Source organism: Mesoplodon bidens (genome assembly GCF_964165515.1).
Source record: "Mesoplodon bidens genome assembly, chromosome: 5".
NCBI lineage: Eukaryota > Metazoa > Chordata > Mammalia > Artiodactyla > Ziphiidae > Mesoplodon > Mesoplodon bidens.
The window spans coordinates 116761913-116784980 of NC_138161.1; the positions used below are offsets into that span (position 1 = coordinate 116761913).

At 43.3% G+C, this 23068-nt stretch overlaps 1 protein-coding gene across 3 annotated transcripts in view; it reads left to right on the forward strand.

Annotated features, from left to right (window-relative positions):
- The window catches only part of PLCL2 (phospholipase C like 2), a 207329-nt gene that overhangs the window by 103185 nt on the left and 81076 nt on the right, over window positions 1-23068 (forward strand). For all 3 annotated transcript variants that reach the window (XM_081234123.1, XM_081234122.1, XM_081234124.1), the window contains exons 3-4: window positions 8533-11019; window positions 13480-13683. In XM_081234123.1, the coding sequence (XP_081090249.1) occupies window positions 8533-11019; window positions 13480-13683 (2691 nt within the window). The remainder of the gene's footprint in view (window positions 1-8532; window positions 11020-13479; window positions 13684-23068) is intronic.

A 23068-nucleotide genomic window follows, 5' to 3' on the forward strand; every position in this document is an offset into this window, starting at 1 on the left:
AAAGTGTAACACCAAAAGAGTGTGGTTGTGGAAGTATTATATTCTATTATGGTTCTCTGATTTTATAATTAAAGACCCCAGTGTTTTAAAGACAGGTGTAACTCATTACATCAAGTGACTTGGAAGCTTTAACCTGACCTTGAAAACTTCATTTTACAGGAACTGGAAATTTGTTTTCTTTACATACAATTGTTTTGAACACCGTAGGAAATAATATGGGAGTATGAAGTAGAAGGAATCATCTGAATAATTCTGATCAGAGAGTGCCCTGAGTAGTCATTTGGTTATTTTTTAGAGAAAACTATTATGGGGATCATTGCCTCAAAATTTTTTATATGTGAATACTTATACATGAGTTAAATTGTAATTGTCACTAAATTGATGGAATTTAAAATTAACAAATGACTTTAAGAAATGGTTTACTTCTTTGTTCTTTCTCGACATGGGGATGCAGCCTTCTGAAGCTTTATTTTGAGAGGGCATCTGGCTATTTTTGACAGGTTCTCAAGGTATCTTGGGCATCACATCCATTTGGTCATGCTCAAAAGTTCTATGGTAGCATTAAGTAGTGGCCTCAGTTTAAAAAGACCCAAAGAGAGTGATGTTCATTCTGTTTCTTCTGGGATGGGGCTAACTTTCCACAAATCCTAAGTGATGAGAGTATTGCATCTACACATTTATGACAGTGTTTCTTTTTATTCTTCTTTCATGAAGAAATCATTTCAGTCTGAAGTGTATTTACTGAACAGTGTCTAATGTAGGGTGTATAAAACTTCAGGCAGCATTTAGAGCACTTTCCCAATATGAACTCATCATTATAACAACCCTATGAAGCAGGGACTATAAATAACATATGGGGGGTGTGGGTATTTTTTTTAATCTCTATTTTATAGGTGGGAAAACTGAGGCATAGAGAACATGCAATACTAGCTTATATCTTATGGCCCATAGCATTTCCATGGGTGATTCCTAAACTAGAAAGTTTAGGAACTGCTGGATTATTTTGTTCTACTTTGGAATTAAGAAAACCATTTCACAGTTATATAAGAGCTCTTTCTGTGATTGATTGATTTTGCTGTTTTTATTAGCAAAATTCCGTTATATATCCATAAATGATATCGTTTTCTCTTTCCCCTCTCTCAGTTTGTCATTCCTCTTTTGGATAGCCTTAAAATTTCCTTTACAACCCTATAAAACATTTATCCTTTGCCTCTAACACTTAAGGCTGACATTCTTAGGAAATGATAAACCTTTTTCTTTGCCTTCTAAAAAATTAACGTTAATAAAGCCAAGATTCTAGGGCTTCCCTGGTGGCGCAGTGGTTGAGAGTCTGCCTGCTGATGCAGGGGACACGGGTTCGTGCCCTGGTCCGGGAAGATCCCACATGCCGCAGAGCAGCTGGGCCCGTGAGCCATGGCCGCTGAGCCTGCACGTCCGGAGCCTGTGCTCCACAACGGGAGAAGCCAACACAGTGAGAGGCCCGCATACCGCAAAAAAAAAAAAAAAAAAAAAAAAAAAAAAAGCCAAGATTCTAAACTTCTTAGAATGGGTTTACAAATTACTTTCAGAATCCAATCACAGTTTTATGGAGCCTCTGAAACTCACCTGTGACCCCTTAAAGACCTACATCTACGTTAGGGACACCTTCGTCTGGGGAAGCAGAGGGAAATTTAGGGAATATAGTCCTTTAAAAGAGAATCACTTTTCCCATTAAACTGTTAAGCTGGGTCAAGTAGATAACCTGTGGTTAGATGTAAGTAGATCACCTGTAATCCATCTGAACTGTAGCTCTTACCTACATTCCTTTGTATCTCACTTTCTTTTTTACTCTGGCTACCTTAAAGGTTTTCTCTTTGTATTTATTTTTTCAGCAATTTGACTATGATAATATAGGTCTAGGAGTGTGTGTGAGTGTGTGTGAGTGTGTGTGTGTGTGTGTGTGTGATTGTGCTTGAGTTTCTTGGATCTAATTTTGGAAAATTCTAGTACATTATTTCTTCTTCTGCCATATTCTCTCTCTCTTATCCTGCTGGGACTCAATTTTCACATATGTTCTACAGCCGCTCTGGGATGCACTGTTTTATATTTTTTCACTTTTTAAATCTTTTTGTGTTTTAGTTTGGATAATTTTTATGGACACCTCTTCAAGTTCACTGAATCTTTTCTTGGCTATGTTCAGTCTGCTTATAAGCCTATCAAAGGAATTCACTACTTACGATAGTTGGGGTTTTTAAATAGCATTTCCATTGGACTCTTTTTTTATAATTTCCATCTTTCTGCTGAAATAGCCCATTTGATCATGAATATTGTCTACTCCCCACCCCCAGATTATTTTGTATATTAATAATAGTTGTTTTAAAGTTCCTATGTGATAGGTCTGGGTCACCTCTGAGTCTGGCTCTATTGATTGCTGTCTCTTGACAGTGGGTTTTTTCCTTACATTTTGTGCATGTCTGTGTGTGTGTGTGCGTGCACACACTGTAATTTTTATTGAATGCTAAACATCACGCTTAATAGAGACTGAGGTAAATAGTATTTATGCTCAGAAATGAACATGCCTCTTCTTCTTCTAGGTCATTAACATTTGGGGAAGTTGAGTCAATCTAGTCAATAATTGATCTGGGTTTATGTTTTGAGTTGCCATTGTTACCTTCAGTGTACTGCTGGCTTCAAATTCCTCTACCTGTGGGCCACCATAACCATGTGTCTAGGTGGCCACTAGGGCCCTGGAGGGTTTACTCATGGTTCCTGCTCTGCCATCTGCTTTCATCTGCAAAGGCCTGTGTCAGGAAGGGCTGTCTTTCCACGGTCTTATGCCTCCTCCGTGGTACACTGCCTGCTCCTTGGTGCCCAGCGTCTGCTGGAGCCGGGGATTTCTTAGTCCTCCTGGTCTAGTTTCAATCTTAGGCAGCCCTGTGCACCTGGGCCTCAAGGGTGAGACCTTTTGGGCATTCCTGCCCTGCTCCCCAAGGCAGCCAGACTCTGCCTATACCTGTGGTGAGTTTCTGCCCCTCTCCTGGTGGTAGTAGAGTTCTGCTTTATTGGTACAGGCTCCTGAGTCCAAGGGCCAGTAGATCCTTGCTTGGCTGTGGAAGGAGATGGATTTTTCTTCTACCCATCGCCCAGTAGCCCAGGGAGAAAGCGGGCTTGCTGCCATTCCCCCAGTGGCTTAAGGCTTTTGCTTCATCTGAGAGGAGGTTCAGGGAAGTAGCAGAGTTTCATGGTGTCCCCATCACCTGCTGCATGCCTGTGTCCTGGAGAGGGGCTCTCTCCTGCTCTGGCCCCAGTCTTTCTCAGGAGCAACCTGTGAAGGCTTTCATGTGAGTACAAACTCTCCCTGTGTCTGGGGTACTCAGTTGCTCCAAGCTGATACAGTAGCCCACACTTGGCCTTTAGGATTTCCTTACAATTTTAACTGATTTCTTTTTTAAAATATTTATTTATTTATTGTGGCTGTGTTGGGTCTTCGTTGTGGCACACAGCCTCTTCATTGTGGTGTGCGAGCTCAGTAGTTGTGGTATGTGGGATCGTAGTCCCCCAGCCAGGGATCGAACCGGGGCCCCCTGCACTGGGAGCACGGAGTCTCAACCTCTGGACTGCCAGGGAAGTCCCTTAACTGATTTCTTTTATGTGCTTCCATGGTGGACTCTTCCTTCCGTGCTCTACAAACTGTGAAACAGTGTCTGTGTCTTCTCTCTTCTTGGAGGGGTTTTTCACTCCTTGGAATTCAGTTCCCATATGATCACAGTTCTCTGACGGGTACAAGAAAAGTTGTGATTTTATTGATAGTCTGGCTTTTTCCTGTTAAGTGGGAGTGATGTTCTCTCTTGGCTTTCTGCATCCTAAGCTGTCATCTGAACTGGACTTGCCCACATTTGGGACTGTCCAATCACCCAGAGGTTCCCAAGCCATTAGCAGATCTATGAGGAGAGCATCCTCAGGCCAAGCAGCTTTCTGTTACTTGCAGTAAAGGGCCCTTCCATGTGAGGAGGAAGCAGCGTTTGACCATATCTAGCTTTTCTTCAAGTTATTTTATTCTTTTTCAATTCATCTGATTTTATAAAATGACCTTAAGAGTGACTGTTTTTGCTCCAGATCCTTTTTTTTTCTTTTTTCCTTTTTGCTCATCTTGGAGAGCACATCAAAGCTTTAAAGATGTATGAAAAAACCTTGCAAGGTAACCCTGATGTACCCGACATGACTTATTCCTTCAACTCAGAGCTATTGTTACCGAGCTGAAGAAAGGTCAGGCCTTGGTGTGCTTGTTTAATAGGCCTCAAGTTGTTTCTGGGGTTTTTTGTTTTGTTAAGGATAGAAATTTCTTTTTCTTTTTTTTTTTTTAACATCTTTATTGGAGTATAACTGCTTTACAAAGATAGAAATTTATTTAACCAGCGTTTCCAAACTCTCTTTCATCCCAGACTCCCTTCAATAAACATAAAGATCTCATACTCTTCTTTAATGTTACTTATACATCACAGTAAATAACTGGACTCAAAACAAACCAGAAGGATAAATGGCTGCTCTGTCTTCACGCTCCATCCCCATTGTTAGGGCGCCGTGTCCTTTTCTGCCAGCGTATTGAATCTGGAGGTTGATTCGTCATTTTCTCGTGGTGTATATTGAGAAATAGTCAAACAGAAAATGGAAACAAATCAGTTTAGAAATAAAACAGGAATGCAGTAGGACCCAGCAGGCCATGCTGTCCCAGCAGGACATCAACTCCTGGGCCTTGATACCAGACTCCGACTCCTCAGACGGGTTTCCTCTTCTCTAGAAGGTGCTACAGTGGTTGCATCAGACTCAAGCACCTTGTTGCCAGCAAAGAAGTGAGGCCCACCTATTTGTCACCTCATTTCAGGATGAGAATTTATGAAATTGCTCACGCCCATTTATGAACTGCTACCTCTGAAATACCCCAGATGGTCATTTTAGAGGCCAAAAGGTAGGGATGGACTTCTGTTAAATAAAGTAGGCAGTCTTGTTAGAAGTAGGTATGTTTTTCCATTGGGTTCAATGTGGCTACTTCTATATTTATTGTTAAATATAAGTTCTATAAACATTTTCGTTCTTCCTGAGTTTGCTGTGATGCAGAAAAGCTCGCTTAGCCTCTTGCTAGGTCATTGCTTTCATGAAATTATTCCAGATACAAAAATGTTATTCTGTAAATAAGCATTGGTTAAACATATAAATGAATCTTTAAGCTTCTGTCCCATTCAAAATTTTATGATGCTTTATCTAGAATTCAGAATTTCAGGGTTGATATAGAGGTGGGTTCTTTTGGAAGCTGGTTTTCTTCCAGACTGGACGTAACTTTTGTGTTTCTTCTCTTGGTATTAAGAAGTGCTGATAGTGCAGCAGAAATGCACCAGTGGACCAAGTTTATCTACACGTTGTGGTTTCCACCACTAGGAAGCTTTAGGTGACGAGTACTTACAACATTAAGAGCTAGTTCTGAAACATCATCTGTACAGTTTTTTTTTTTTTTTTTTTTTTTTTTTTTTTTTTTTTGCGGTACGCGGGCCTCTCACTGTTGTGGCCTCTCCCGTTGTGGAGCACAGGCTCCGGACGCGCAGGCTCAGCGGTCATGGCTCACGGGCCCAGCCACTCCGCGGCATGTGGGATCTTCCCGGACCGGGGCACGAACCCGTATCCCCTGCATCGGCAGGCAGACTCTCAACCACTGCGCCACCAGGGAAGCCCCATCTGTACAGTTTTTAAAAGTATTTGGGGGCATCTCCATCTCAGCAGAAACTTACGTTTTTCTCCTTCTGGTTTTAGGTGATTAGTGCATGTAAGTTATACACATTAGTTTTCCTTTAGTTAAAATAAAAACTGTATGTGTAGCACATATAGTTTGATCACTTTTAATTTTAAATTTAAACTAACTGACATTAAGACGCAACACAGAAAATAGATTCCAGCTCTGCTGCCGACGGGCTGCTTAGCTTCTGCGAGTACGTGATCACTGCTGGGCTAAAAAGTGAAGGCTAGGTGGAAATATGTAGGATGGGATAAAGATTCTGGGACAAAGTCAGGCAGGTTGGGGGCCTGGGTCTCCTGCTAAGGAAGCCCAGTTCTCCCTCCATCTGCCTTCCTCTTCCTTTCCTCTGGGCTGTGGGGGACCAGCTTGCCTTCACATCCACCTGTTGCTTCCAGCCAGTGATTCTGGTCCATCCAGTGATGAGGGCCAGTTCCTGCCTGCTCTGTTGGTCTCTAAGCAAGCACGCTTCTCTTTTGATGTTTTTTAATAGCTTTTTCTGCTAGCAGGGAAGGAGAGACAGACCTTTTCATTCAGGCCTCCATGTGCTGAAGTGGTAGTCCAATATTAATCAATATGTTGAGAATGACAGAATAAAAGATTACACTGTTGAGAAAACGCTGTGTATATATTTCAATGAATAAATGGATAGGCACCTCCATTTATCTTTGTGATTCCTTTTACTAGTGGCAGCTTTGAGATATAATTTATAAAAATTATAAAATTCCCTTACTTAATTAGTATGCTGTCTTTATTAAAGGTAAATATGTATTTTTAAAGGTAAAGACAACACTCATTCTGAAAAATAGGAAATTCATGCATTTGTTTCATACCCTTATACATGGCTGATTACAAATTTAATTTCATGCCAACTTGCTTGGATAGACAACCTAAGTTTTAGGGATTGGAACAGCTGTAGTATTCAATACAGTGTATCTTATAGATACCATTACCACAGCTTTAACGTCTTTTGCACTTTACTGCTTGGAGGATACAATTATAAAGAAATACTCTGCCTTGTGGCTTTTATGTTTCATGTTGGCATTCAGATCACAAAAGCCTCTTTGGTTCATTTTGAAACTTTGAGGGAAATGATACCTGTATGATTTAAAGTTTAAGTTTAATTGCCTTCTGCAAATTGCTTTTGGAAGTATAGGTAGTCAAAAAGTAAAAGTAGTTTTAAATTTCAGACGCAGAGAATAGCATAATTACTTTTTTAAATGTAGAGGTTTTATTCAAAATAGATTCTTTTGGGGACTTCCCTGGCAGTCCAGTGGTTAAGACTCCATGCTTCCACTGCAGGGGACGTGGGTTCGATCCCTGGTCAGGGAACTAAGACCCCACATGCTGCGTGACACGGCCAGGAAAAAAAAAAAAAAGATTCTCTCAGAGCAGGAAAGTTAAAATGCCTTTGTACAATATTTTGCATGCTCTTTTCTTTATTGCATGAAAGTCATATAATCCCAACCTCCATCTCTATTTCTTATTTATGAATATAATGACTTACTGAAAATTTACCACAACTTTCATATGCCTCCTGAAAGGCAATGTCGAGTTTTAGGTTAAAATTTTGAAAGATGTTGTGAGGCCATTTGAGCAATTTAAAATAATAATAATAATAATAATTAAAAAGGCATCTATACAGGGAAAGAACTTAAATGCACACATAAATGTGGCATCAGCTCCTTGAGGTGAGCGCCTGCTACATTATGCAGGAAAGTTGAGGAGTGCATTACTGGTGATGCAGACTGCTGTAGAAATAGACGTTGCCTGAAGTTTTTCACTTGATAGTGTTACTAGTCTGTTAACATTGGAAGGACTTGGGTGACTTGTTCTAAACATTCGCCTGGTGCATGGGAGCAGGCTTTAATAAAGCCACCTCCAGAAGTTTAGAAACACCTCTAGCTAAAATCTGGGCCTCCCATCCAGACTTAATACAACGACAGAAGTAAAACCATATCTATTTGAAGTGTTTAGGACCATGACTAATCTAATATGAGGCTCTGAAAAGCCAAGAATTGCCACTGGAATTTCAGTTTCTACTCAGGTAACACGTAATTTAATGGTTCATACTTAGTTTCCAGAAATAGCCCAGACAGCTTAGTGAGTCCAAGTGGTTTTAAACTTTGTTGTACATTCCCATCACCTAGAGTGCTGCCTAAAATGGAAATTCCTGGGCACCACCCCCTGGAGAGCTGATTCCATGAGCCTAGGAATCTGCATTTTACCCAGGTAACCCAGGGGATTCTGAGGAAAGTGGTTCAGTGACAGCCTTTCAGGAAACACTGGTGTAGCAGGTGTATATCCAGCAGGGCCTGCTTCGTGGGTGTATTACCGGTGCATTGTACAGGCCCCATACTCAGAAAGGCCGTGTAGCTGGCTTAACGCTCTTCCATGACCTTCTTAAAATTCGTAATTTCTGAATGAGGTTGTTCATTTTCCCCTGCATTTTCACTTTCCCCTGGGCCCTGCACATTGTGTGGCCAATTCTCTATGCGAGCTTTTATTATGTATTACTGGAATTGTGTTTCTTGATCCTCATGGGTTGCGATAATTCAATAATAATTTTTTTTAACCTGTCTGTATTAGGCTGTAAATGCCAAGGCCACTTCTAAGTTTAGAAGTGAATGAGTATCACTCATTATAGAACATACAATTGGAAATCCTAAGAGTATGATTTTTTCCCAAGGAAATTAAATTTTTATTCCTTGTCTTGAACACAGAAAGCTATGTTTGTGTTGTCCTAATACACTATGATTTTTTTCCCCTAGGATGGTACAAAACAGAAAAGAGAGCGGAAAAAGACGGTCTCCTTCAGCAGCATGCCCACGGAGAAAAAGATTAGCAGTGCAAGTGATTGTATCAATTCCATGGTGGAGGGTTCGGAACTCAAAAAGGTTCGCTCCAACTCTAGAATTTACCACAGGTATTTTTTACTGGATGCTGACATGCAGAGCCTGAGGTGGGAACCATCCAAGAAGGATTCTGAGAAAGCCAAGATTGATATTAAATCCATCAAGGAAGTGAGAACAGGAAAAAATACAGACATATTCCGCAGCAATGGCATTTCTGACCAGATATCTGAAGACTGTGCATTTTCAGTCATCTATGGAGAGAATTACGAGTCACTTGACTTGGTTGCCAACTCCGCAGATGTTGCGAACATCTGGGTCACGGGACTGCGGTACCTAATTTCTTATGGGAAACATACACTTGATATGTTAGAAAGTAGCCAAGACAACATGAGGACTTCTTGGGTTTCACAAATGTTTAGTGAAATTGATGTAGATAACCTGGGACATATAACTCTGTGCAACGCCGTGCAGTGTATCAGAAACCTCAATCCTGGTTTAAAAACGAGCAAAATTGAGCTTAAGTTCAAAGAATTGCACAAGTCCAAGGACAAAGCTGGTACTGAAGTCACAAAGGAGGAATTTGTTGAGGTTTTCCATGAGCTTTGTACTAGACCTGAAATTTATTTCCTTTTAGTTCAGTTCTCAAGCAATAAAGAATTCCTTGATACCAAGGACCTTATGATGTTTCTTGAGGCAGAGCAGGGTGTGGCACATATAAATGAGGAAATAAGCCTTGAAATTATTCACAAATATGAGCCATCCAAAGAGGGTCAGGAAAAGGGCTGGCTTTCCATAGACGGGTTCACTAATTACCTTGTGTCATCTGATTGTTATATATTTGATCCAGAGCATAAGAAGGTCTGTCAGGACATGAAGCAACCCTTGTCTCATTACTTTATAAACTCATCTCATAATACATACTTAATAGAGGATCAGTTCCGAGGTCCCTCTGATATCACAGGATACATCCGAGCTCTTAAAATGGGTTGCCGGAGTGTTGAACTGGATGTATGGGATGGGCCAGATAACGAACCTGTGATTTACACAGGCCACACCATGACCTCGCAGATCGTCTTCCGCAGTGTCATTGATATTATTAACAAGTATGCATTCTTTGCTTCAGAGTACCCTCTCATCCTGTGTTTGGAAAATCACTGTTCTATTAAACAACAGAAGGTCATGGTTCAACACATGAAGAAAATTTTAGGAGACAAGCTCTACACAACCTCACCCAGTGCTGAGGAATCTTACCTGCCATCCCCAGATATCCTGAAAGGGAAGATACTCATTAAGGCAAAGAAGCTGTCTTCCAGCTGCTCTGGAGTAGAGGGCGATGTTACCGATGAGGATGAAGGGGCGGAGATGTCTCAGAGGATGGGCAAGGAGAACGCAGAGCTGCCCAACCACGTGCCTGCCAAGCGCTTCCAGCTCTGCAAAGAGCTGTCCGAGCTGGTGAGCATCTGCAAGTCGGTGCAGTTCAAAGAGTTCCAGGTGTCCTTTCAGGCTCAGAAGTACTGGGAAGTCTGCTCATTCAACGAAGTGCTTGCCAGCAAATACGCCAACGAGAATGCAGGGGACTTTGTCAATTACAACAAGCGCTTTCTCGCCAGGGTTTTCCCCAGTCCCATGAGAATTGACTCCAGCAACATGAACCCTCAAGACTTTTGGAAATGTGGTTGTCAGATCGTGGCTATGAACTTTCAGACCCCGGGCCTGATGATGGACCTGAACATCGGCTGGTTTAGGCAGAACGGGAACTGCGGCTACGTGCTGCGGCCGGCCATCATGAGGGAGGAGGTCTCCTTCTTCAGCGCCAACACCAAAGACTCCGTCCCAGGAGTCTCACCCCAGCTCCTCCACATCAAGATCATCAGCGGGCAGAACTTCCCCAAACCCAAAGGATCGGGTGCTAAAGGCGACGTGGTGGACCCTTACGTCTACGTGGAGATCCACGGGATCCCCGCTGACTGCGCAGAACAGAGGACGAAAACAGTGCACCAGAACGGAGACGCTCCCATCTTCGACGAAAGCTTTGAGTTCCAGATCAACCTGCCCGAACTGGCCATGGTGCGCTTTGTGGTCCTGGACGACGACTACATCGGGGATGAGTTCATCGGCCAGTACACGATTCCCTTCGAGTGTCTGCAGACGGGCTACCGCCACGTGCCGCTGCAGTCACTCACCGGCGAGGTCCTCGCCCACGCTTCTCTGTTCGTGCACGTGGCCATCACCAACCGGAGAGGAGGCGGGAAGCCTCACAAGAGGGGCCTCTCTGTGAGGAAAGGGAAGAAGTCCAGGGAATATGCGTCCCTGAGAACACTGTGGATTAAAACTGTGGACGAGGTCTTCAAGAATGCCCAGCCCCCGATTCGGGACGCCACCGACCTGAGGGAGAACATGCAGGTACGGCGCGGGGGCTCGTGTGCGCCTGCGCGCGGTGTATGCGTCTATTGGAGGGTTTCTTTAAACAGTCGTATTTCCGATCTTAAATACTTTGTAAATTTCCACCGTTTGTAAGAATGTTTACCACCCACCTCTTTTTTTTTTTTATCATGTGAATTTCCAAAAACGGCAGCTGGTATTGAACACAGTCTGTGGGAATGAGACAGCCTTGCGGCTGAGTCCACACCCGTCCTGGTCCCTGTTAATCACTAGGGAACAGTCCCCCGTCTTCTCTAAAAGCGCACGTGGGAATCTCTGGTATTTCTGAATATTCCTTAGCTGGAACACACTGACGTCAAGCCCATCAAACTAGAGGGACACGTTCCGGTTCTTTCTTGTGGGGCCGTCATGCTGCGGGAATGGTGAGCCTGTAAACAGCCCGTGGGTTTATGTATTGAGTCTGCTCTTGACTCTGGAGCACAGCTATCTAATTGTGTAAGTAAAGGACACGTGACACCTGTATTTATTAGATGTCTGGGATAATAATTACCTCAGAACCGCATAGTGGCGAAAAGCAATCAGTCAGGGTTAGGTATGTAATTAAGGATTGTCCACGTGTCTAGCGGGATACTGGGGCTACCAGTGATGCAGAACGAGGCTGCGAGGGCTACCTCACACACAGGTCCTGCCCCAGCCCATCCCAGTGTGTGATGGATCACTGCTCGGTGTGTTTAAAAACAATAAAAAAAACCCCTATATATATATATATATATATATATATATATACATATATATATATATATATATATATATACATATATATATATATATATACACACACACACACACACACACACACACATACGTGTATATATGTATATAATCTTTATAACTATTATGAGCAGAATGCCAGCAGCAAGTAAAATTAAAAGACCTTCCCACAATGGAGACATTTTGTTTTATTTCTTGTCTCATAGTAAATATGGAGGGTGTCTCCCTATCTCTGAGGGTGCCATGGTTGGTGGACCTCAGCTCTGAGCAGGCCGCACATCCCTGCCCTACGGCAGCTGTCATGTGCATGAAGCCGAGCACCGTCCTTCCAGGGCCGCGTGTCTGTGCTGAACCCACACTGCAGTCGGCGCCGTGTGATGCCCTTGCCACACCCGGGCGGTCGGGCCAGGGAGCAGCAGGAAACAGCAGACTTTAGTTGGGGCTGGGCAGCAGATAATAAACAAATAGGACAATGGCAGGTGAAGAAGAATTAACTGGGGAGTGCGATGGTGTGACTGGGGGCCCCCCTTAGAGCTCTCAGTAAGGATTTATTGTTATGAGCAGTCAACATCTAAGTGATTTTGGACAAAATGATACACAGCTCGATGCCCATATTTAAAGCAATATTAATAAAAAGAAAATGTTTAAATTTAAAACCAACGTGCTGCTCATTTCCAAGGACGGGGGTGTTTGAGAGCACTTGAAGGCACAGGGCTTGGGGGGCCCAGATCCCTCCCCTCTGGCCACCATGCTCAGCCCAGGTCAGGACCCAGGTGTGCCTGGGGTGACTCATTTTTCGGTTGGAATGTACCTGTTTTGGCAGCACAGTGATTAAGAGCAGAGGCCTCATCCTCAGCAGACTTCAGGTAAAATCCTGACCCCTTCACCTGCTAGCTGTTTGACCTCAGACAAACAACAGAGACAGGCCACAGCTGAAGCTCTGCCTCCTCGGGCCCAGCGTGGCTGGTTGAGAGGATCAGATGGGTCATGTATATTACTTGTGCCTTGCACACAGTGCTCAGAGAACACCGACTCGTGGCTTTTTACAGTATGGAAGGGTTTCCTTTAATGGGGATTTTAATGGCACCTCTGGTGATTAGAAAAAAAGAGCATTGAGAGCAGGAGAAGCAGCGTGGAGACGGTCTAGGGGAAGGGAAGGCCGTGATACCGGGCAGGAAGGTCTCCCACCCGGCACATCTCCATGGAAACTGCAGCATCCTCCAAGTTCCTTTAGCTTTGGAACCAGCTGGTATGAACAGGTGAGAGAGACTCAAGTTTCTGTCTTGCAAATATTCCTCTTTTTTTTGGATGGCTGGCATATTTGATACTTATTTTAAGCCTGAATTTTTTTTTCTGAACCTTTACCTTTTTGAATGCAGAAGCCATTTTTTTTGTTTGCTCATAATTACATATCAGCATTAGCACTGCTGTGAACTTTGATCTGAAAAGTAGCTTTGCCCTTCGGAAGAATTTAACATATTTGCCTTTTCCATACTTTGGATAAATTGGTATTACAAATATCTATAACTATGTTTACTTTGGAAAGTAGCCATTTTTCCCAGGATAAGATAATCATTAACCATGTCTGTCATAACACTGCTAGTAACTGTTGTACCAGGCAGTCCAAGGATAATCAAGTATATTGAGTGTAACATCCACGAGAAATTAAAACCCTGGTGAATTACAAAGCGCCTTCTTTCCATTGAGCAGAATGCAGTGGTGTCCTTCAAGGAGCTGTGTGGCCTCTCCTCCGTAGCCAACCTCATGCAGTGCATGCTGGCGGTGTCTCCCCGCTTCCTGGGACCTGATAACACGCCCCTGGTGGTCCTGAATCTCAGCGAGCAGTATCCCACCATGGAGTTGCAGGGAATCGTGCCCGAGGTTCTGAAGAAGATCGTAACAACGTACGACATGGTGAGTGGCTCTTTGCACTTTTATGGAGCCCAGGGGAGAGAGGTGTCTTAGGACAGTACCCTGACATGCTTAGGAGCGCTTGCTGAGGTGTGCTTTCCTAGTTCATGCTTCCTTTACCTGTGCTGGAAAAGTTATTCCCCTGACCTTGCTGTATTTGAAAGACTTTAGTGTTTTGTTGTTGCTGTTTTAGTGTTTTGTTGTTGCTGCCATCAGCCATTGAGTCACTCATTTTTATTTTGTTTTCAAACTGGTAAAGGTGAGAAATTTAGTTTTTTTTCCGAAAATACACTTTAAATACCATCAGAGGCAGGTGCTTCCACTACAGGACTCTATATTTTGCAACCTTTTCCTTCCTTATAGCAGCTGCTCTGTGGCGCCTGTGATTGGTAATCAGCTTAGCGTTAATGAGGAATCCTCAGGACACCTAGAATATTGCATTTTTGCCCTTAAGGTCTATCTTGGGTTTTCCTAATCGCTTCCTGCTCTCGCTGTACTTTCTGATTTATCGTAACTCTGAGGGATGAGTTAGTGGGTGAACACTACCGTTTCAAGCTCGCAGTGTGGCTGAAGTTGTCAAAACGCCGGTGAGCGCCGCGGGTCCTCCCCTGCGGTAAGGGTTAAGGGTGGTGCTGGACCCTCCCCTCCCAGATGGGCGAGGCTGTCAGCCTGTACAGGCTGGGTGCTCAGAGGTAAGAGGCCTCACCCACCACCTCCTCCACATGAGAAGCAGGAGCTCAGACCACAAAACTCAAGGCTGCTTCTCAGGTAGCCTGCTGTGGTCTAAGAGAAATCAGGAGTGGCACTGTAAACCTTACAGAAGTATATATTTTTTTACTATTCTGTAAGTTGACCTGAAAGCTGCAATTCAGAGGGGTTTATACAATTTCCAGGAAAGAAAAAATGCTTTAGGTCAGCATTTCCCACAGTGTCTGCTGAGGAACCTTGGTTTCTTAGGATATTAATAAATGTCACATGGGAGAAAGGGTTCCATGTTGAAATAATTTAGGGAAATACTGGTTTGAGCAAAATTAATCAGATGTCTTCACTGCGGGACTGTGTGGGGCCTTTTGCTTGCTGGCAGTGGCTTTCCAAAGGGTGATGGACATAGTATGCCCTATTTCACAAATTGTCTTGACCGTGGGGTACTATTTCCAAAAACAAAAGTTTGCAAGGATTTTTGTCCTTGATTTTCTTCACTTCTTGGCCTTGTTCACCCAAATCTTTGGGTGCATAAGATCTGGAAGTCCAAGTCAGAAGCGTGCAACATTGTTTTTTTCTTTTGCTCTCGTTCTTTCCCCCAGTTTTATTGAGAAATAATTGACACTCATGTATAAATTTAAGGCTTACAGCATGATGGTTTGATTTACGCATATTGTGAAATGATTACCACAGTGGGTTCAGCTGACGTCCATCTTCTCATATAAAAAGAAGGAAGAAGAGAGGAAAGGAAAAAAAAATTCTTGTGATAAGAGGTCTTAGCATTTATTAAGTTTCCTGTGTATCCATCATCATGGTATATATTACATTCCTAGGACTTATTTATCTTATAACTGGAAATGTCTACCTTTTGACCACCTTCCTTCAATTCTCACTGTTTGCACCCTTCACCTCTGGTAACCACAAATCTGATCTCTTTTTCTATGAGTTTGGTTTTTTGTTTTTGTTTTGTTTTGTTTTAGTTTCCACATATAAGTGGGTCATACAGTATTTGTCTTTCTCTGACTCATTTCACTTAGCATAATACCTTCAAGCTTCATCTGTGTTGTAGCAAATGGTAGGGTCTCCTCATCTTTAAATATATATATGGATATCTCACAACTTCTTTATCTATCCATAGACATTTAGGTTGTTTCCATATCTTGGCTATTGTAAATAATGCTGCTATGAACATGGGGGTGCATGTATCTTTTTGAGTTAGTGTTTTTATTACCTTAGGATATATTCCGAAAAGTGGAATTGCTGGATCATATGGTAGTTCTGTTTTTAATTCTTGGAGGATCTCCCATGCTGTTTTCCCTAGAAGCTATACAAATTAACATTCCCACCAATAATAAGAGTGCAGTATTTTAAACAGCTTATCAGTTCATTACCTTAAGAAAAAGTGGTATTTGATCTTTTTCCTAAGTTCCAGTGCAATAACCACACATTGTAGCAGGTGCTTGTTATTCCCTGCTCTTTCTAGCTTAGAGTTCATGGTGATGTAAGATAAATAAGGACCGAACACTGGACACTGCAGGCAAACTGCAGGGAGTGGCAGTCACCCTTCAGAAAGAAGGACGGCCAGGGGCAAATGTGTCTGTAAACATGGGTGGGGGGAGCACTGTGCTGGGTGCTGGAGGGGCCACAGGCATGAGCATAAGGGGTCCCTGTCCTCAGGGAGCCATCCAGTCTGCTAGGATGGCAGCTGGGGAACAAAACAAAGAAGCTTATGCTGAGATTCCTTTGGGGGGAAAAGATGGAAAGACAGGAAAAAGAGGTAAAATGGGAAAGTCTGAAGAGCTCGTGCATGCTGTGCCTCAGGCTACCTAGTTAGTTTTATGAGCAGAAGCCCAAAGAAGTAGCTGATATTTGTAAATGCTTTTTAAACTTAAGCCACAAATAAAATCGTTAGACATTTTGCAGACCCACGTCATTGACCAACATCTAAGATGACTTACCGGCTCAGGTGTGTTACTGGTCACGCAGTGATATTTCTTCATGGTAACCTTTTTAACAGGACCTTTCTGAGAGTTGGATGTGGTGCCCCAGGGAGGTGTTAACTGGAAGGGTCGGTACCCAGGCGCTAGTCCAGGCTGAGCCCAGAGCAGGAGTGGGACCGTAGCTGGGTGGACACAGTGCCCACCATACCACTTCCCCCGCCCCTTCCTCTCCCTGGGCTGGCAGATGATAACATTTACTATGTAACTCTTATCTACATGTAACTTTATAATTGTGTTGTTGTAGAAATGACAAGACAGTTGGCTTGCTTAAATTTTTAAAGTTGTGAAATTAGTCTTACATAATGTCTGATTGACGTAGCTGGGCTGCATTATACCCCTAGCTTTATTGATTTGTTCTCTTTTGCATTCCACCTGCTAAACTAAGCTCTAAAGTACTTAAAATTAAATTCCACTTTTTATAATTTGCATTTTAAAGATTGTCGTATTGCTACAGCAATATTATAGCTCTTGTAATATTTTATAGTCCATTTATTAGTGACTTGATTATTTCTCACCTTCTGACAATTAATTTATTAAAGCTAGCTAAAGAATAGATGAAATACTGGTGGGAAATGTCATAAGGTCCTGGATAGCCTTTATTTTTGTAACGTTTGTTATATTGAGCTTAACCCAAAATTAGCCTTAGAAATAAGATCTTACTTCATTTCGTTGACTTCCCATTGATAGTTTGAAGACTCCAAATGAGAAGTAAGCGTAGTTTGAGAAATCCACCCCTCCCCCACAAAGTCCTGTGTTACTGCGAGTCTGCACTGCTGAAGTTGCCCTCCAGTGAGGACAGGATTGCGGTATCTCCTAAGAGTGTACAGATATGTATTTATGCTGTCAAGATTGTGACTATTTTTCTGTCTAAACTCTTATTAATAAACGAGTTGTAGCTGAAATATGACCAGTGTCTTTGTGAAAAAGAAGAGTGCAGGGAAGGAGCTGATTGTGGAAATGTAGGCACCATGTAAGCCGGTGTGGAGGCTGGGAAAGAGGGCCCATGCTCAGGGTGGGCTGCAGCCCTATTTGCCTGGGACAGACCCTGCTTGTACACCTGTTGTCCCAGCATAATTATTAATCGTTCTCCCTTTAACCCTTAAAAGTGTCCCTGTTTAGATAATTAGTTGTGTGGTCACCCTGCCCCCGGCCCCTAGATTGTCCTAATGGCTCTTGTGATCCCACCAACAGACAGGTCTTCAGAGTGGCCCCAATTGTGGTTTTTTGCCCTATTTGTCATCCCTCCTTGGATCCCGGAAGTGGTGAGGTTTGAGGCTGGGACGTTGCTCAGGAAGGCGGGTGTCAAAGCCACTCGGGAGCAGAGAAAGAAAAACACAGACACCTTCTTAGATCAGGCAGATGGGGGAGAAATAGGGAGGGACTGGTCTGGAGAGTGGGAGTGACTGTGTGGTCACACAAGGGAGGCTTTTCCTCCCTGAAGGAGTTTGCAGTTTAGTGAAAGAGATGAAACATATCCAGAGATAGTGAGAGGATAGATGATAGATAGATGTGTTAAAATATGTAAACAGATTATTTGGATGTTCGTGGGAGAGAACGGTCAGTTTCAAGTTTAGGAATTAGGAAGACTTCAAGGAAACACTGGCCTCTGACCCTTAAGAGCGACTCAGATTTCAGCAGGTGAAGAAAAGGAGACTGTTGCAGGCTGAGTTCACAGGGTGAAACACTCTCAGAAATGGGAAGCACGTGTTCTAGGAAATTCAAGCGTGGACCGTGGGAGTTCTTGCACATTTTTGAGCAGCAAAGGGCCATGCTCAGAATTAAGATTATGGACTGTGGGAGGGTAGGGGTGAAAGAGAACTAAGAGGCCGCCTGCTGAGCGTCTTTATTTTGCAGATGAGAAAATGGAAACCTAGTGGTGCATCAAATTAATGGCACACCATTAATGGTTCTAATGGCAGGTTTAGAGCCTGACTAGTCTCTTTGTCCAGTTTTTGCCCTGCAGTCCAGATCAGGAAGATGAGCCATGTGTGGTGTGTAGATGACTGATGAATCTGCCCATAAAGGCCAGATAGCGCCAATCATCACCATCTGACGTTGCTCATGTGGGGCCCTTGAAGTCCCAGGTACCTTATTTCTGATTCTTGCTCCCCCACGAAGGTGGAGAAGAATTCATCTTGTGTACTTTGGTGTATGTTAAAAGGCAGATCCGATGAGCTTAAAATAAGGAAGACTGTATTCAACAGATTGAGTTCCACTCAGTGGAATCTGATTATAAGTACCTGAATATATCTTTTGTATTATTACTTCAGAAAACAGAAAATTTAAGTGTTTTACTTGAAACTGTGTGTCAGTGAACTTGAATGCATCCACTGTTGAGAATCAGATATCACACTTGAGCTCGTTCTCTCATGTGTTTAAAGGCTGATTTGGAGAAGATAAGGATTATGTAACCTGAGTAAGAGATTCTGGTGAGTGAGTGGGTCCCCTCTCCGTAACACACAGTGCTCCTGGGATGATCCGCCGGGAGGGAGGCTTCAGGACCACATCTCCCCTCTCCCGTCATCATCATCTTTTTATACTAAAGTGGTTTTTACCACCCTTTTTAATATTGATGAAAGTAACGATTCAGCTCTCCAGCTATCTTTGCTTATTAGTTTCAGATTTACTGTCTGCTTTACGCTTAAATTTTTTAAAATGTTATGAGATCTATGCTAACAAATAGAGACCAAGATGTCAACATTCTTCCTTGACTGAGAGAAAACACTGGAAGTTTAAATATTTTGTGAAGTGTTACATAAAAAGAAAGTTCTCTTTAAAAGTTTTTCATTGGACTTTGAGGGCAGTATTCTCGGTGAAAGAAGCCAGACACAGAAAGACAAGCCCTGTGGGATTCCACTTAAATGAAGCATCTAAGATAGATTCATAAAATCAAAGACTAGACTGGGAGTTACCAGGCGCTGGAGATAGGATGTTATTACAGGCACGAAGTTTCAGTTAAGTGAGAGATGGAGGAGTTCTAGAGACCCGTGTACAGTAGCACCTTGTACCTCTAGTCAACAGTAATGCATTGTACAGGTAAGCATTTGTTAAGAGGGGTAGATCTCATGTTAAGTGTCCTTAGCACATAAACACTTTTTAAAGAAAAAAAGTCTTCTTCCTTGGTTTTGCTACAATTTTTCTGCACTATGGAATATGCTTCAGTCATTGTAAGTAAATTGACGATGAAGTGACAGGGAATGAAAAGGAGAGAAGAGGAAAAAGGAAAGAAAAGGATGCCCAGCTCTGTCACAGAGAGCATGGCTGTTCATATACACAGTGGCGGACTGTCGAGCAGCCGTAGCTGCTCGGAGATTACCCATGAATTCATTCTTGTCATTGCAGTTCCTTTGTCTCTGCTTTCTATCTGAAATTAATTTGTTTCCATCTTTTACAGCTTCACAAAAATCTTGATTTTAATTGCCTTCACACTTAATTAAGAAAGCACTCTCTGAGGAATCCGTTTATCCAGTAGAGAACAGTAGTTTTTAGTGTTTAAAAAAAAAAGGAACAAGATGCTTTGTCTAGGAGCATGTTATTTGCTTGCTGTGAATATTTTTATATAAGTTACTGAATCGTCCCTTCTACTTCATGGCTTTAAATATTTATTAAATAAAACAAGGTCCTTTAAATAAAATATGTGAAGGGAAGGGTTTTTTTCTTACACAGATATGTTGGCAGTCGGCATGCAGCATCTCTGCTGTATGTTGTTGGTATGGGTTCCTGTATTTTCTCTGGCCACTGCTTAATGCAGGGAAGAGAGAAATCACACTTCATAATTGATGGAGTCTGCCCATCTGGACCAAGCAGAGATCATCTGTAATAAGGTTATTATTGATTCCCATCTCCTCTGTGGCTGCTTTTATCACTCTTCGGCCTCAGAACTTGACATTAAAAGCATCTTTTAATTGGAGGTGTCAACTCTCCCAATTTTTATAATTGTAGAAAAATAGACTATTATGCCTTGGGATAAGACTGAGCTACAAAGAGGGGGAAAATAGACAGATTAGGGAAAGGTGAATATACCCTGCTACAGGGGGAAAAGCAGAAACCCAAAGCCTCTAGTTTAATTCAGTGACAGGGGAGGTCCAGCCAATGACGTTTCCAAAATGGTTTCTCTGGCATCATCAAAACCATACAGCTGGGCTTCCCTGGTGGCGCAGTGGTTGAGAGTCCGCCTGCCGATGCAGGGGACACGTGTTCGTGCCCCGGTCTGGGAAGATCCCACATGCCGTGGAGCGGCTGGGTCTGTGAGCCATGGCTGATGAACCTGCGCATCTGGAGCCTGTGCTCCGCAACGGGAGAGGCCACAATGGTGAGAGGCCCGCGTACCGCAAAAAAAAACAAACCAAAACAAGCAAACAGAAAAAAAACCATACAGCTGACCCACTTCAGCGCGACTGCCAACCCCACGGGAAGGGAAAAGTAATGTTTAAAGGATGGAATGTGATGATGGTATCACTCGTATCATCAGATCAGATGTAGAGGCTGCCACTCAGCCACCAGAAGCAGGGAGATTGAGAAACTTAGGGGAGATGGTGCTTCACGGTGTGATATGGTGGTGGTTGCATGACTGTGTCTCTCATCCGCTTTTCATGTTTTACGTGTCTCCACAGAAACCATCGAGGGACACATATGTAGAAGTATTCTTACACACACACACACACACACACACACACACACACCTGCAGATACTAAGCAAGAACAGTTGCGAAACACACACCTGCAGACACTAAGCAAGAACAGTTACAAAACAGTAGCATTTTAGGCGCTGGCAATCCCCTTGAAAGAGCCTTCATCAGCGGCTGTTTTTTCACCAGTTAAATTTGATACCCAGCCCCAGACTCTCTGGGAGGACAGAGATGCAAACCTTAACAGAGTCCCACATGTTGTCAGATGGTGTCTTCAGACAAGAAGTGATAAAGTACGAAGCGAGCCACTGTACCATCTGATGCACCAACTGCAGATACTATTCTGCAGTTTGCAATTCCTGAGTAACTGCGGCGCTGTCCCACCATACTGGTAAACGAGAAACGGGAACCTGCTCTTGGCATCACTTCAGCCCCTGAACCAAGCCACCTGGGGAGCGGTGATGGGGCTGTGGCTCGGGGCCATGTGTTTGGTGGGGTCTCTCACTGTTTGCTCTGTTAGAGCCTTTCTGTTGCTTCTGAAGGGGGCAGAACAAGATTGCTTATTTCTCAAACACTTTATTTCACTGAATCTGGTAGGAAATATATATGTAATATATCTGGAACCTAAAGCTCCAGAAAAGTCAGGGAACTTCCTTTTAAGCAGATGCATTATGCAGAAGAACACTACTACATTTTTGATAAAACTAAGATCGTTGAAGTGCTGTAGTCTTTTTTTCTTCCTGTGCAAGAGGAGAGGAATTGCTTCCCATGTTCCCATCAGATCCCACTTGAATGTGGGATTTTGCTCTTGTATTATTCCTTCAGTGTTTATTTTTGATATATTCTCTTCTTGACTAGAAATAATTTATTTTGTTTCTTCAGTGGCTAAAGTTACCTCCTTAAGTTGTTTTCTGAGTTCTTCTTTCTGTCAAAGACCCACCAGGACAGTTTTTTCAATATTTATTTGGCTGCGCCGGATCTTTAGTTGCAGCGTGTGGAATCTTCCTTGTGGCATGTGGGATCTTTAGTTGTGGCATGCATGTGGGATCTAGTTCCCCGGCTAGGGATCAAACCCGAGCCCCCTGCATTGGGAGCATGGAGTCGTAGCCACTGGACCACTAGGGAAGTCCCCAGGACATCTTTTAAAAGTCTGTGTACATCTCTCAAATTCTGAGCGTCCTCTATCAGTAATAGACGTGGTTTTCTTGGTCAGTTGCCGCGTGCATCAGTGGCTGGTCAAAGCTGGGAAGAAGCGTTTGCCTTCCTTATCCTGGTTTGCTCGGTCAACTTCCTGTCCCCACTAGGCTTCGAATAAACAGAATTGGGCCGAGTGGAGACAGCAGTGCTGGCCGACTTCCAGTTTCTTCAGCCTGTTGTCACCTCATGCCTGTGGGGCAGAGACTGAGTTCAGACCACACACTCAGCCCAGATGGGGAAGGAAATGCAGCTTTCCCAGCTCTCTTAGGGGCAGGTGGGTGTCCCTCAATTTTAGTTCCCTTTCGTAACCCTGGTCCATTGCCTTAATTCACATTATCCATTTTGGGTTGTGGTTGCTTGGCTCTTTAAGTAAAATGCTCAGTCTCTCAGACTTTCTCTCTTCCCTCAGCTCCTCTAACAGTGGCCACTAGCTGCCTGTAGAGGGTGCAGCTGCAGAAAGTCTCCTTTCTGTGTCCTTGCTAAAGAACGTCCCAAAGCTCACCACCGCCCAACCCAGTGCACCTTGGGGCTGGTGTGTGCAGCGCAGGGATTTCCTGGCTCCGTCCTTCGTCCTCAAGGCTCCAAGAGGCGGGCTCCCAACGTCCCCTCCACTGCCCCTTTCCTCCTCCTGTCCTAGGGCTGCAATCGCTTGGCCCAGCCGTGGTCGGTGGAGGGGCATCTCCTCTGCACTAGGGGTGATGCTCTGGGGCCTACATATGTTGTTCCTTGATATGGTAAAATAGTTTAGAAAAGAGTTTCTCCTTGACAGATCCTGACTTTCAACCTGTCATTTTGGTGGGAACCCAAATAAAAATCTAATCTGACCTTTAAAACCGAGAAGTGTCTTTGTTTTTACAAGAT